Source organism: Hippichthys cyanospilos, chromosome 15 (assembly GCF_059441005.1).
Source record: "Hippichthys cyanospilos isolate Australia breed blue-spotted pipefish chromosome 15, RoL_Hcya_1.0, whole genome shotgun sequence".
NCBI classification, from domain to species: domain Eukaryota; kingdom Metazoa; phylum Chordata; class Actinopteri; order Syngnathiformes; family Syngnathidae; genus Hippichthys; species Hippichthys cyanospilos.
Genome location: NC_142383.1, coordinates 19,293,744 through 19,305,771, shown reverse-complemented (window position 1 = coordinate 19,305,771; position 12,028 = coordinate 19,293,744). Strand labels below are relative to the sequence as shown.

The 12,028-nt window shown below is 61.2% G+C and overlaps 3 protein-coding genes across 7 annotated transcripts; 2 read left to right on the top strand and 1 right to left on the bottom strand.

Moving 5' to 3' along the window:
- Positions 1–583: 583 nt before the first annotated feature.
- On the top strand, positions 584–7,250 carry fer (fer (fps/fes related) tyrosine kinase). 3 transcript variants are annotated; one of them, XM_088434264.1, is made up of 20 exons: positions 584–755; positions 1,219–1,341; positions 1,791–1,922; positions 1,997–2,170; positions 2,548–2,647; positions 2,714–2,897; positions 3,061–3,198; positions 3,288–3,407; positions 3,481–3,603; positions 3,702–3,882; positions 3,975–4,073; positions 4,342–4,548; positions 4,626–4,748; positions 4,808–4,864; positions 4,933–5,051; positions 5,186–5,280; positions 5,351–5,474; positions 5,596–5,750; positions 6,449–6,571; positions 6,641–7,250. In XM_088434264.1, the coding sequence occupies exons 2-20, from the start codon at positions 1,273–1,275 to the stop codon at positions 6,775–6,777; spliced, it is 2,460 nt and encodes an 819-aa protein (XP_088290390.1). In that variant the 5' UTR covers positions 584–755; positions 1,219–1,272; the 3' UTR covers positions 6,778–7,250. The 3 variants fall into 3 exon arrangements, with proteins under 3 accessions (XP_088290390.1, XP_088290388.1, XP_088290391.1); XM_088434262.1 differs by having other exon boundaries at positions 3,684–3,882; XM_088434265.1 differs by having other exon boundaries at positions 1,219–1,723; positions 3,684–3,882.
- Positions 6,980–8,332, bottom strand: cdc26 (cell division cycle 26 homolog). Of its 2 annotated transcripts, none has more exons than XM_088434270.1 (3): positions 8,162–8,332; positions 7,589–7,710; positions 6,980–7,506 (listed from the first exon to the last, which is right to left on the bottom strand). In XM_088434270.1, the coding sequence occupies exons 2-3, from the start codon at positions 7,667–7,669 to the stop codon at positions 7,282–7,284; spliced, it is 306 nt and encodes a 101-aa protein (XP_088290396.1). In that variant the 5' UTR covers positions 7,670–7,710; positions 8,162–8,332; the 3' UTR covers positions 6,980–7,281. The 2 variants fall into 2 exon arrangements, with proteins under 2 accessions (XP_088290396.1, XP_088290397.1); XM_088434271.1 differs by having other exon boundaries at positions 7,589–7,693.
- prpf4 (pre-mRNA splicing tri-snRNP complex factor PRPF4) lies at positions 7,419–11,997 on the top strand. 2 transcript variants are annotated; one of them, XM_088434266.1, is made up of 16 exons: positions 7,419–7,553; positions 8,263–8,388; positions 8,943–9,140; positions 9,203–9,389; positions 9,514–9,601; positions 9,681–9,760; positions 9,846–9,939; positions 10,024–10,118; positions 10,189–10,247; positions 10,373–10,496; positions 10,557–10,646; positions 10,857–10,979; positions 11,101–11,208; positions 11,363–11,481; positions 11,580–11,686; positions 11,747–11,997. In XM_088434266.1, exons 3-16 carry the CDS (start codon positions 8,969–8,971, stop codon positions 11,831–11,833), a joined length of 1,533 nt encoding a protein of 510 aa, XP_088290392.1. In that variant the 5' UTR covers positions 7,419–7,553; positions 8,263–8,388; positions 8,943–8,968; the 3' UTR covers positions 11,834–11,997. The 2 variants fall into 2 exon arrangements, with proteins under 2 accessions (XP_088290392.1, XP_088290393.1); XM_088434267.1 differs by lacking the exon at positions 7,419–7,553 and having other exon boundaries at positions 8,245–8,388.
- The last annotated feature ends 31 nt before the right edge of the window (positions 11,998–12,028 follow it).

The following is a 12,028-nucleotide window of genomic DNA, read 5'->3' as shown; positions in this document are numbered from 1 at the left end:
TTCTCGCCGATACGTCAGCACGTGTAAAACGTACCTTCAGGCGTACGTGCGGGTAGCGACCGCGGTTCGAAGCTTCATGGGGCCTCGTTCGCTTTATGGCGCCATCAAGTGGTGGGGGGAATTCGACAATGTTGAGAATTCCATGGGTGTTTATCTAGGAAAATGATGTAAATGTGCTTCTGTTACTGTACGAGCAAAATATAAGGGTCATTTGTTCTTCTTTTTTCCAGACTTTCCTTTTTTTGTTTTTTTTTTACCTAGGAAGAAGCAGTCAAATCAAAACCCAATCACCTAGAATGCCTTTATCGCCACTGTACGACGGTGTACGACAACATTGGGAGCGCTGGGGCACCCGCTGCATATTAATAACACAAACGTTCAATCATCGAATAATATATGAACGAGAGTCATTTGGAAGCGTCAGATGACGTTTCCTCTTGCCACGTCCAACATGGCGGCGACGTCTCCGTATGTGCCTCCGCAGTTACCGTATCGCTTTTCAGTCGGTCAATTCTATCGGTTCGTATTGAACCGCTATGAGGGCAAGCAAAATGGCGGCGGCGACCGTGCTTCCGTTTCCGGCGGAAGCCCCTCCCTGGTAGCCTTAGCCGTTAGCTCGACGGAAGACGGGATCGGGAGAAAGTGGAAAAGGGGGAAGAAGAGTTGTTCGAAGCGCGAAATGAGCTCGGACGAGGACAGCAGAGGAGAGCGGTGACCGGACGCCGAGTGTGTCGCCCCCACTAGCCGCCTCTCGGGTGCGTTGGCGCGGCGCAAAGGAGCCTAAAGACGCGCTTAATCCTCGAAGTCCCGGCCGGCTCCTGTCTGTCTCCCTCGCCCTCGCCCTCGCCCGGCCCTCGCCTCTCGCCTCTCGCTACTCGCTAGACGCCCGCCCACCTTCGCGCTCCGCGAAAGAGGCCGACGCGCCGCTCGCGCTCCTCGCCGCTCCGCTCGCGCTCGGGCTCTTCGGGGGGCTCTTTTCGCCGGCCGCGCCTCGCTTGCCTTTTCGCCGCTAGCGTGCTAGTAGCTTCCCTTTCGCCCTCGCCCTCGCCCTCGCCCGGGTGGGCTGCGTTACTTTTTACACGTCGCGCAGCTATTGTCCCCCTATTGACCGGATGCGAAGAATCAAAGTCGCGTCGACAGCCGGGCAGAGTCCAGAAAGCCGAATGACAGACACTTTGTTTTTGTTTTGGTCACGTCCGCCCGCCCGCCCGCCCGCAGCGGATCATGCAAACGTCCCTCCGTCCACTTCGCCGTTTCGCCGCCTGACGCACGATGGGTTTCGGTCGGGATCTGAGGAATTCCCACGAGGGACTTCTCAAACTGCAGGATTGGGAGTTGAAGGTACGCCTTTTCTTGCGCTTCTCCGTCTGTTTGTGCTCCTCGGAAGCACGGATGAGGGCGGCGACCGACGGTTCCATTCCACAAGTTGCCAGCTCGCAAGTTGGACGCCGCGCCGAGCGGGCGTCGTTGGAAGCGCTCGCATTTGCAGAAATGCCCAAACGGGCATCTCTGTCCACAATCGGCGTTTTCCTCCATCGCTCCCGGCTCGCCCTTGTGGCGCCGGCCCGCGTTTCGACGAAGCGCGTCACGATCGCATCGTCACGTTCGTAGGCTAGTGAGAAAACGGCGCCGGCGAAAAGGGCCGAATAAGCGTAGTCTTTGCCTCGCGAATTCCGAAATTCGGACGGCCGCTCCTTAAGGGTGGAAGCCGCCGGTGTCAAAGGTGAGTACGGCGGCCCCTAGCGTACGGAGCCGATGCCTGCGCCTCACGCGCATGTTTTGCCCGGCAGCTGCTGGAGGCGGTGAAGCGTTTCATGACGCTGCGGGTGAAGAGCGACAAGGAGTACGCCGCCCTGCTGCTCAGCATGACCCAGCAGATGGAGAAACAGGAAGCGGCCGACTACGTCAGCACCGTCAGCAAGGTGAGCGCCGCGTCGGGCCGCCGCCCGCGCCCGCCGCGCGCTGACCGCGCGGCCGCCCGCCCGCCGCGTGTCAGTCGTGGTCGCAGGTGGTGCGCCAGACGGAGGCGCTGGGCCGCGTCATGAGGGGTCACGCCGACGACCTCAACTCGGGCCCGCTGCACCGGCTGGCCACGCTGATCCGAGACAAGCAGCAGGTGAAGAAGAGCTACCAGAGTCTTCACCAGCAGCTGGAGAGCCACAAGCACAAGGTCCCCATCTCGCCTCCGCCGAAGCCTTTCGGCCCAAATCTTTGTTCCCGCCGACCGGCGCGTTTTCCGAAAGTCCGGCCTTTTCCTCGTCGAGCGCTCGTGAGGCCGGGCCGCGTAAACCCCGTCCCCGAGGGCCGCCCTAACCCTAACCCTAACCCTAACCCTTCGAACAACGGGGGGCGTCTCGCCGACGGGCCGATCTTTCGAATCGTCAAAAGCCGCTTTGCCGAAAAAGACAAACTCCGGGCGTGGCGTCTTCCCGCTTTCTCCTCGCGGCGCGCGATTTGGGTTTGATGATTGGCGGCGATGTTGCGCCCGTACCGCCTCGGACGCCGGTAATAAGGCCGAACTTGTGACCCCGATCTCGACCGGGCTAGGTGACCCGCGGCGACCTGGACAAGCTCAAGTCGACCTATCGCCAGCTGATCCGCGACGCCAACAGCGCCAAGGACAAATATCGAGAAGCTCTCAGCAAAGGTGTGCCTTTTGACGGGCGGCCGGCGGCGGCGGGCGGCGGCGCCAACGTCCTTTGTTGTGCGGCAGGCCGCGAGGCGGAGCGCGCCCACGAGCGCTACGACAAAGCCACGGCCAAGCTCCACAACCTGCACAACCAGTACGTGGTGGCCGTCTGCGGCGCGCGGGCCACGCAGGAGGAGCATCGGCGCCGGGCCGCGCCGGCCCTGCTGGACGCCCTCCAGAGGATGCAGGAGGACATGACGCTCGCTCTGTGAGTAGGGCGCGGCGGTCGATCGGGACGGGACGCCGAAGTCCCCGCGAGTGTCGGGACGCTAGAAACGCCAATGACGTGGGTTAGGGTTAGGGTTAGGGTTAGTTAACCCTACCCGCGTTAACCCTCGTTAACCCCAACCCGATGACGTGTGCGCGTCCAGGAAGAACATTCTGGAAGAGTACTGCGAGATCAGCAGCCTGCTGAGCGACGAGGTGGTCAAAGTCCACCAGGAGATTTCGGCGGCGGTTCAGCAGATCGACCCGCTGGCGGAGTACCAGCATTTCATCGACGCCTACAGGTCGCCGCGGCGACGGCGGAGGCTTCCCCGCTTCGGTTTTGGCTTGACCTTTTTTTTTTTCACGTTTCCCCGCGCGCGCGCCGAAACAGGTCGCCCGAGACGCCCGAGGCCAACGTGGAGTTTGACGCGTCTCTGCTGGACGAGACGGACAGCCTGGCGGCCGACGAGATCCTGTGGAACACGCTGACGGCCGACGGTCTTCAGGCCATGTGCGCGCCCGCCCGCGTCCCCGACGGAGCGCGCGAAAAGACGCCAAGCCATCCAACGCGGTCCGCCGTCCAGGTTGTCGTCGGCCACCGAGGAGTTGGCGCTGACTCGGCAGAACCTGAGAAGCAAGGAGGCCCTGGCGGACGACCTGGACGCCAAGATCGTCACCGGCCAGCAGAACGCCGACAGGAAGTCCGAGTGGGTGCCGCCTCGGCGGCCGTCTCCCGGCCGCGGCGCTCCGTCTCTCTCTGCTCCACGTCTGTCCCGTGCGTCCTCAGCTGCGTGCTCCTGCTCAGTCAGAAACTGTCCCTCCTGGAGCTGCGCCAGACCGTCCAGTCGCTGCGCAGCTCCGAGGCCCGGCTGGCCTCCCAGAAGGCCTTGCTGGACGCCAAGATGGCGGACGCCCCCTCCCCGCCGCCGCCGCCCCCGCCGCTGGCTCTGCCCTACGAGGACGACACGCGCTCCGTGGGCTCTGCCGTAAGAAGCGCCGGGCGGGAAGGGGCGGGGCGGGGCGGCGCGGGGCGGGGCGGGGCGCGCCCGTCTCATCTCGTCTCCTCCTGTCGTTTCAGGACAAAGGCAAGGAGAGGAGCTCTCGCTTGGACACGCTGCGGCACTCGCTGGCCGGAATGATCCGCTCGCCCAAAAGCGTCTTGGGCTCCTCGTCCTCGGTGAGACGCCCCTTTTCGTTTGCATTTTTCACCCTAAAACTCCACATTAGCGCCCGCGCAGTTTGCCACCGCCGCGAGACGTATTTTCGTCCCCTTTTCCTCGTCTTTCTCATTCAAACGATCCCGACACGAAAAGCCGCACGGTCAACGATTTTCATCGACCGGAGACGGTTCACTCAATCCAAGCGCTACCAAACTTTCCCAGAAGGCCAACTTTTTTTTCTTCGGAATGCGCGTTTGAAAAGGACAGCCGACGTTTCGCCCGCAGCACTTCTTTGACGTCGCGCCGTCGTCCGAGCGCCCCCTGGCGGAGCAAGAGTGGTACCACGGCGCCATCCCCCGCACGGAGGCCCAAGAGCTGCTTCGGCAGCAGGGCGACTTCCTGGTGAGGGAGAGCCACGGCAAACCGGGCGAGTACGTCCTCTCCGTCTTCTCGGACGACCAGCGCCGCCACTTCATCATCCAGTTTGCCGACGTAGGTGTCGCAGCGGACGCGCGGCGCCGCTCGCGCCCGCCCGCGCCGCCGCCCACCTCTCCGGCTCCCTCCGGCAGAGCCAGTACCGCTTCGAGGGGACGGGCTTCGCCACCATCCCGCAGCTCATCGAGCACCACTTCTCCACCAAGCAGCTCATCACCAAAAAGTCGGGCGTGGTGCTCCTCAACCCCGTCGCCAAGGTGAGCCGGCGCCCGCGGCGCGGTTCCCCCGTCTCACGCGCGCCCGCGGTGCCGCGCAGGACAAAAAGTGGATCCTCAACCACGAGGACGTGGCGCTGGGCGAGCTGCTGGGCAAGGTGAGCCGAGCCGCCTTCCCGCGTTCGCTCGGGGCGGACCCGGGCAAATTGCCCTCGCGTCGCTCCAGGGCAACTTCGGCGAGGTGTTCAAGGGCACGTTGCTGCGGGACAAGACGGCGGTGGCCGTCAAGACCTGCAAAGAAGACCTGCCCCCGGAACTCAAGATCCGCTTCCTGTCCGAGGCCAGGTGAGCGCCGCAAATCGGCGGGGGCCGTTTGCCTCGCCGGCCGGGGGCGCGTCCCCCTCGGTCGGACGGACGGACGGACGGACGGACGGACGGGCGGACGGGCGGGCGGCTTTTGGATTTCCGTTTGCCGGCAGGATCCTGAAGCAGTACGACCACCCCAACATCGTCAAGCTGATCGGCGTGTGCACTCAGAGGCAGCCCATCTACATCGTCATGGAGCTGGTCCCCGGTAGGCGCCGCCGGACGCTCGCTTTGCGCTCCTCCCCGCTCTTGAGCCTGGCCGGCGTCTGCGCCGTCAGGCGGCGACTTCCTGTCCTTCCTGAGGAAGAAGAAGGACGAGCTGAAGACCAAGCAGCTGCTGCGCTTCGCCGTGGACGCCGCCGCCGGCATGGCCTACCTGGAGAGTAAGAACTGCATCCACAGGTGAGTGCCGGGCCGGGCCGGGCCGGGACCGAGCCGAGCCGAGCCCTAGCCGTAGCCCTAGCCCGAGCCGAGCCGAGCCGAGCCGAGCCGAGCCGAGCCGAGCCTGTCGCGCGCGGGGCAGGGACCTGGCGGCCAGGAACTGCCTGGTGGGCGAAGGCAACTTGTTGAAGATCAGCGATTTCGGGATGAGTCGCCAAGAGGACGACGGCGTTTATTCCTCGTCGGGCCTCAAGCAGATTCCCATCAAGTGGACGGCGCCCGAAGCCCTCAACTACGGTGAGCGGCCGCGGGCCTCGCGCTCGGCCGCCTTTCCCGGCTTCCCGCCGCGCCTCGTTTTCGAGCCGACAAACCTCCGAAACGTGCGGGATAGCCGGTTTTGTCTCTCAGGCAAAGCGCCCGTCAAGATCGTTCCGCATCCGGGGGAAGGAGCGCAAACTACACTCAAGTAAAGTTAGACGCTCCAAAAATATATGACCGCTCCCTCGGACTCGCAAGCGATATCGAGCTCGCCGGAAACGTCAAGTGAAAGCGTACAAATATAACCGTGACCTAAACAAATTTCTCCGCATAGCGTCAACGCACCAGCACCATCTCGAGGCAGCCAAAGGAACCGCATTGGTTATCAACCGCTGCGACCAACACGATCGCCGCGTTCGGCCGCATTTTTTGGGCCTGCGCATCATAATGCATGGTAACGAGTAAAGCGTTTCCAGTTTTTCGCGTGCGATGCCTCGGCCAAAAGTCACGACTTTAGGAACGCATCGCTCCCAACGCCGTGCCCGCCGTCCACGCGCGTTGACTAGAGTTGAGAAAAAATCCCGCCGACGGCAGAAAGATCCATTCGGTCACGCGGACCGCCGAGGGGCGGCGCCTTTTTTGTGTTGTTGTCATTGGCTAAACGGAGGGAAGGCTGGCCCGGGCCCCCCCCCGCGACGACGCGACGACAACGGCGCGAGAACTCGTTTCCCCCGCAGGTCGTTACACTTCCGAGAGCGACGTGTGGAGCTACGGCATCCTGCTGTGGGAAACTTTCAGTCTGGGGGTGTGTCCTTACCCGGGGATGACCAATCAGCAGGCCCGCGAGCAAGTGGAGAAAGGTGAGGCGGCCTGCCGGCGGGCGGGCAGGCGGGCGAGCCGGCCCGGCGCTAACTGCGCACCCTTGCCAGGTTACCGCATGGCGTGCCCTCAGCGTTGCCCGGACGACGTGTACGCCGCCATGCAGCGCTGTTGGCAGTACAGCCCGGAGGAGCGACCCAAGTTCGCCCAACTGCAGCGAGACCTCGCCGCCATCAAGAAGAAGTGAGGGGAAGCGGCGCCCGTGCTTTTCGGGAGGCCGCGTGCGCATTTTCGACGCTTAAAAAGGTTCCCGGCTAACAAGGACGGTCTGTCGGTCAAACGGCAAACGTGGGCGCTCGCCTCAATTTAACAAAAACAAAAAAAAAAAACACATTGATTTCATGTCTGCTCCTCTAACCATAGCAACCACACTAATATACTTCTATATGTACATTATCATTTGACTTTTTATTTGTATTTATACTTTTTTTTCCCCCATCGCCTAATCCAGCATCTTAAAAACATTTTTTTTTTAGACAATCAAGGAAAATTATTTATTTGTGGAAAGATGAGACTCCTTTGTGGGTGGGTGGAGCTAGTGTTTTAGCACCGCCCCCTGGTTCCTTTCTGTACATAAGTCACCTTGATAGTCCCATCGATGAAACTTTTTATAAGATCATTGATGCCTTTATAATGAAAATAAAATACCAGACGAGCTTATTTGTGCGTTACGGTGTGTGTATTTAACTTGTCAAAATTGTAACGTTCGGAAGAGCGTGGGCAGGGTGGTGGGCTTGGGGTGCGGCTTGAAGCCGATTCGCTCGTTGATGAGCTCCGCCCTCGAAGCGGCGCTCGAAGACGACGGCAAAGTTTCTCCGCCGATGTCGCCGGCGTCCCCGCCCCCGCCCGCGCCCGCGCCCGCGCCCGCGCCCGCGCCGCCTCCCGACGCCGCCTCTTCCCGCTGACGCTTCCGTGCCTGGAAGAAAGCCCGCGGAATAGGAAGATTTCTTTGTTTTGCACCAGGTGAACAGGGGATGACGATAAACTGTGAAAATGACCTCAAGTTCCTTCTTGATGCTCTCGAACTCGTCCGTGTCGTCAATTTTCAGCTCCAGACGAGTCGGTTTTCTCCGCAACATTTTTCTCGCGCACTCACTGATACCCTGGGAAAAAAAAATACCTACACGTGCACACACAAACCGAGAGCAAATGCGGATTTAAAAGAAATCAAAACAAACGTTCGGAAGGTCCTTTTCATTTGATTTTTGCAGCAATTGATTAATATGCAGTACAAATAAGTCGTCCCGTGCGATTCATCAAAAGCGTCATCGATGACCAAAACAACAGAGTCCTTCTTTCGCTAATGGCCGTTTCTATTCTAGAGGAGGAATGCAAGCTTTTGTATGGTAGGCCTTATGGAGTCGTGAAAGTTGCGTGTTGCTTGTTGACGAGTATTTTTTGGAAACGGGCCGTGGCTGCTCGGATTTTTCCAAGCCTGGGGTATCCCGCAGTAGCCGAGAGATTTGACCGGCCGCCAAGCGGTTGGCGCGCGCTAAACGCGGTAGGGAAATTGGTAGCCGTGTTTACGTGGACCTTCCCGTCTATGACACGAACGAGTAGAACTCCTTTACCTGTCAAGCGATTTCAAGTTGGCTCCCGTCCCTTTGTCCCCTGCTGGCACTTTCTTGACGTGAAATATTGAGTTTTTTATTTTTATTTTTTTCAATTTCAGAGCCGTCGCGAATCGACAGCAAGCGCAACCTCTGACACCGGAAAGTGATGTTAAGCGCGTCCGGGTCGCTCAACATCCGGGTCATCGCTCATTTAAACAACGCCGCATAGCTGCTTCTGTGAAAGTGTGAGTTTCGTATCATTTGAACGTCTACTGTCGCGATTACCGCCCAGCGTTGCGGTGTCTGCGAAACACAAGAATTCCCGCATGGCGCAGTGCGAAACTTAGTCGCTTCTTTGACGTTCGTTCGTGACTGAAAACGGCTCATGCTAACTTTAGCCGGGACGAGCGGCGGCGGCGGCGGCGGCGGCGGCACGTTTGCGTCGACTACGAGTCATCGCCGTTGTCGTTTTCGACGCTTTCCTCCCGATCCCGTTTCGTGCATGGTCAAAATCCAAAGCGCCCTATTATTTACACAGGGCTCACTCAATGTTTCTTTGAAAGCACTTGACGAAAAGAGGGCGCTCTCTTTCTTCCGATGCGGCCGTTCCGCCAAGTAAAACTAAGCACCACAGAGAAATGCCTTTATTATGACCTGACCGTGTGGCACGTTTGCCAAGTGTTTACTTTTGCTAAAGATTGCACTACCGAGTACTTTGCGTCGTCTCCATTCCTGTTAATCCTTGTAACGCGACGCGCATCTTGATGTGGCGGGTCACAATAACCTTTTGGTCCTGTAGTTCTTCCTGTCGACTCAGGTGCGAGGATGTCCGACGACGAGGATTTGCCTCCGGCCCCGAAGAAAGGTCGCGTGTTCTACGGGAGCCTGGAAGAAAAAGAGCGCGAGCGCCTCAACGCGGAGGCGGCCGGCGGCCCGGCCGCCGGAAGCGACGGCGTCAAGGCGGGAATCGAAGCCGGAAACATCAACATCTCGTCTTGTGGGTGACGCCCTTCCGAGAAGGTCGCCGCGCGGCGCCTGACGTCCCTTCGCGCTTTGCAGCCGAGACGCTGGAGCTGGAGGAGCACGTGAACGAGAGGCAACAGGAAGCGCTGGCCGAGTTTGAGAGGAGGCGGCGCGCGCGGCAGATCACCGTCTCCACGGACGACACCGAGGTCAAGGCGGGGCTGCGGGCGCTCGGCGAGCCCATCACCTTGTTCGGGGAGGGGCCGGCCGACCGGCGGGAGAGGTAAGCCGCGCCTTATCGTCTTCCTTTGGCCTTTGCCCGCGGTCGCAACGAGAGGATCGTAAGAGGAAGGCTGAAAGCGCCGGGGGGGGAAACAAAACGCTTCTCGGACGCCTCGGCTTTTCAGGCTGCGCGGCATCTTGTCCGTGGTGGGTCCGGACGCCCTGAAGAGGCCCAGGAGAGACGAGGAGCGGGCCAAGCGATCGCACGAAGAGGTTGGCAACGCGCGCGCTCGCGCGGCGTTATCGGACGGGAAGGTGAAGTTGCGTGCCCCCCCTTCTCGACCGAGCGCAGTGCCACCAGACGTGGTACCACGAAGGACCCGCCTCTCTCAAGGACGCGCGTCTGTGGTTGGCTCGTTACTCTCTGCCCAGGTGAGCGCCGGCCCACCGGACCCGTGAGTTCAAAACGCGCAAACCGAAAGCGTGCGTGCGCGCGCGCGCGCCACGGCTCCGGCAGGTCCATGAAGCGCCTGGAGGCGGCGCGGGCCCAAAAGGAAATTTGCGAGGCCACCAGAACCATCCGCCAACAGGAGCTGAACAAGAGCCTCAGAGTGAGCGCGGGGCGGATCGCTCGCTCGCTCGCTCGCTTTCATCCTTTTTTGTTCGGGTTCGAGTCTGCCTTTTTCCCCTTCTAGAACCTGAACAACTTCTGCAGTCAGATCGGTGACGACCGACCAATCAGCTTCTGCCACTTCAGCCCCGACTCCAAAATGCTGGCCACGGCCTCCTGGTGAGCCCGCCGCACAAGCGCGCGCGCGCGCGCGCGCCGGCGCTACGCTGAGGTGCCGCCCACCCCCCAGGAGCGGTCTGTGCAAGCTGTGGTCCGTTCCCGACTGCAGCCCGATTCGCACGCTGAGAGGTGGGCCAAAAAAAAATAAACGCCGCGAAACCGGAAGCCGTCGATGGCCCTTCCGCTCGTTCCGAGTCTTTGGAAGCGCGGGGCGAGGCTCCGCCCCTTCCTGCCCGTTCCCCATCCGGCCGCAGGTCACAACACCAACGTGGGCGCGGTGGTCTTCCGCCCGCGGGCCGGCGTGTCCCTCGGCCGGTCGGACGTCAGTTTGGCCTCGTGCGCCGCCGACGGCTCCGTCAAGTTGTGGAACCTGCTCAGGTAAAGGGCGAGAGGCGGAGCCCGGGCGGAAAAAGCTGAGCCGTCTAACCCTCTTCGCAGCGACGAGCCGGTGGTGAGCATCGACGACCACGGCGAGCGAGTGTCCCGCGTGTGCTGGCACCCGTCCGGGAGGTTCCTGGGATCCACCTGGTAAAGCCGCGCTAGCCGTCGCCCTTTTCCTTCCTTCTTGCGCGGACGTGCCGGCGAACGACATTGTTCCCGACGCCGGAGGTTAGGGCGGTCCCCCCGTCCTAAAGTGAAATCCCAAACGACGGGGCGCAAATCGCGACAACGTGGCTATTTTCGCACGGGCCGGGCCCGAGCGACGGCGCCGATAACGCGGGCGCCGATTCTCCGCAGCTACGATCATTCGTGGCGTCTCTGGGACATGGAGGTGCAGGAGGAGATCCTGCATCAAGAAGGTCACAGCAAAGGCGTTCACGATCTCCATTTCCACCCCGACGGCTCTCTGGCCGCGACCGGGTAAGCGAGCGCCGGCGCCCCGGTCTTCCCCGGGCTTCCGGCCCGCCGGAACGGACGCTTCCGCTGTAGCCTGTACAAAGCATGCGTTGCGTCAAGTCCGCCCCCCTCGCCCCCCCGCCAGCGGACTGGACGCCTTTGGGAGAGTCTGGGATCTCCGCACGGGACGCTGCGTGGTCTTCCTGGAAGGACACCTGAAGGAGATCTACAGCGTGCACTTCTCGCCCAACGGGTCAGGCCCAACGGCGACGCGCGTCCCTTTTCAGTACCTTCATGCACTTGGCTTCATTTTCCAGCGCATATAGACGCGCGCGACGATCCCGTCCAAAAATCGCCATCGGAAGACTAGCGGGAAAAAAAAAAACCGAGTGCGTTTTGTGTCTCAGCTACCACCTGGCCACAGGAAGCGGAGACAACACCTGCAAGGTTTGGGAGCTGAGGAACAGGAAGTGCCTTTACACAATCCCCGCCCATCACAACCTCCTGTCGGGCGTCCGCTTCCAGCGTGAGTAAGCGTCCCGGGGAACGGGACGCCGTTCTTTCGCCGAGTTAGAGAAGGAACGGGCATCCCCGATAAGCCGCTCCCTCGCCTCGCGCGTCCAGCCACCGACGGCAACTTCCTGCTGACGTGCGCGTACGACAACACGGCCAAAGTTTGGAGTCACCCCGGCTGGATGCCGCTCAAGACGCTGGCCGGCCACGAGGGCAAGGTAGGCGCCCTCCGCGTCCCCCTCTCTCCCCCCCCCCCCGACGAGGCCTTTGTTTGGCAGGTGATGGGCGTGGACGTGTCCCCCGACGGCAAACTCATCGCCACGTGCTCCTACGACAGAACCTTCAAACTTTGGGTGTCGGAATGAGGCGCCGGCCTCCGACCCGTCCGGGCGAGGAGCGTCGGAACGCGAGCGTCGGAACGCGAGCGTCGGAACGCGAGCGGCTTACCGGAGCCGTTGCAGAACCGTGTTGGGATTGTTTTTTCCCCTCTCAATAAAAGCATTTGTTTTTTACCAGGCTGGAAGATTGAGAGCAACGCGTCGTGCTACTTTTGTCGAGAA

Bases quoted from the DNA above. Each gene is read 5' to 3' on its own strand.
- fer (XM_088434262.1), top strand. From the start codon at position 1,273: ATGGGTTTCGGTCGGGATCTGAGGAATTCCCACGAGGGACTTCTCAAA. The intron at 5,052-5,185 runs GTGAGCGCCGCA...GTTTGCCGGCAG, and splicing joins CGCTTCCTGTCCGAGGCCAG to GATCCTGAAGCAGTACGACC. The intron at 6,572-6,640 runs GTGAGGCGGCCT...CACCCTTGCCAG, and splicing joins CCGCGAGCAAGTGGAGAAAG to GTTACCGCATGGCGTGCCCT.
- cdc26 (XM_088434270.1), bottom strand. From the start codon at position 7,669: ATGTTGCGGAGAAAACCGACTCGTCTGGAGCTGAAAATTGACGACACG. The intron at 7,507-7,588 runs GTCATTTTCACA...GCTTTCTTCCAG, and splicing joins GCATCAAGAAGGAACTTGAG to GCACGGAAGCGTCAGCGGGA.
- prpf4 (XM_088434266.1), top strand. From the start codon at position 8,969: ATGTCCGACGACGAGGATTTGCCTCCGGCCCCGAAGAAAGGTCGCGTG. The intron at 9,141-9,202 runs GTGGGTGACGCC...CGCGCTTTGCAG, and splicing joins AAACATCAACATCTCGTCTT to CCGAGACGCTGGAGCTGGAG. The intron at 11,687-11,746 runs GTAGGCGCCCTC...TTTGTTTGGCAG, and splicing joins TGGCCGGCCACGAGGGCAAG to GTGATGGGCGTGGACGTGTC.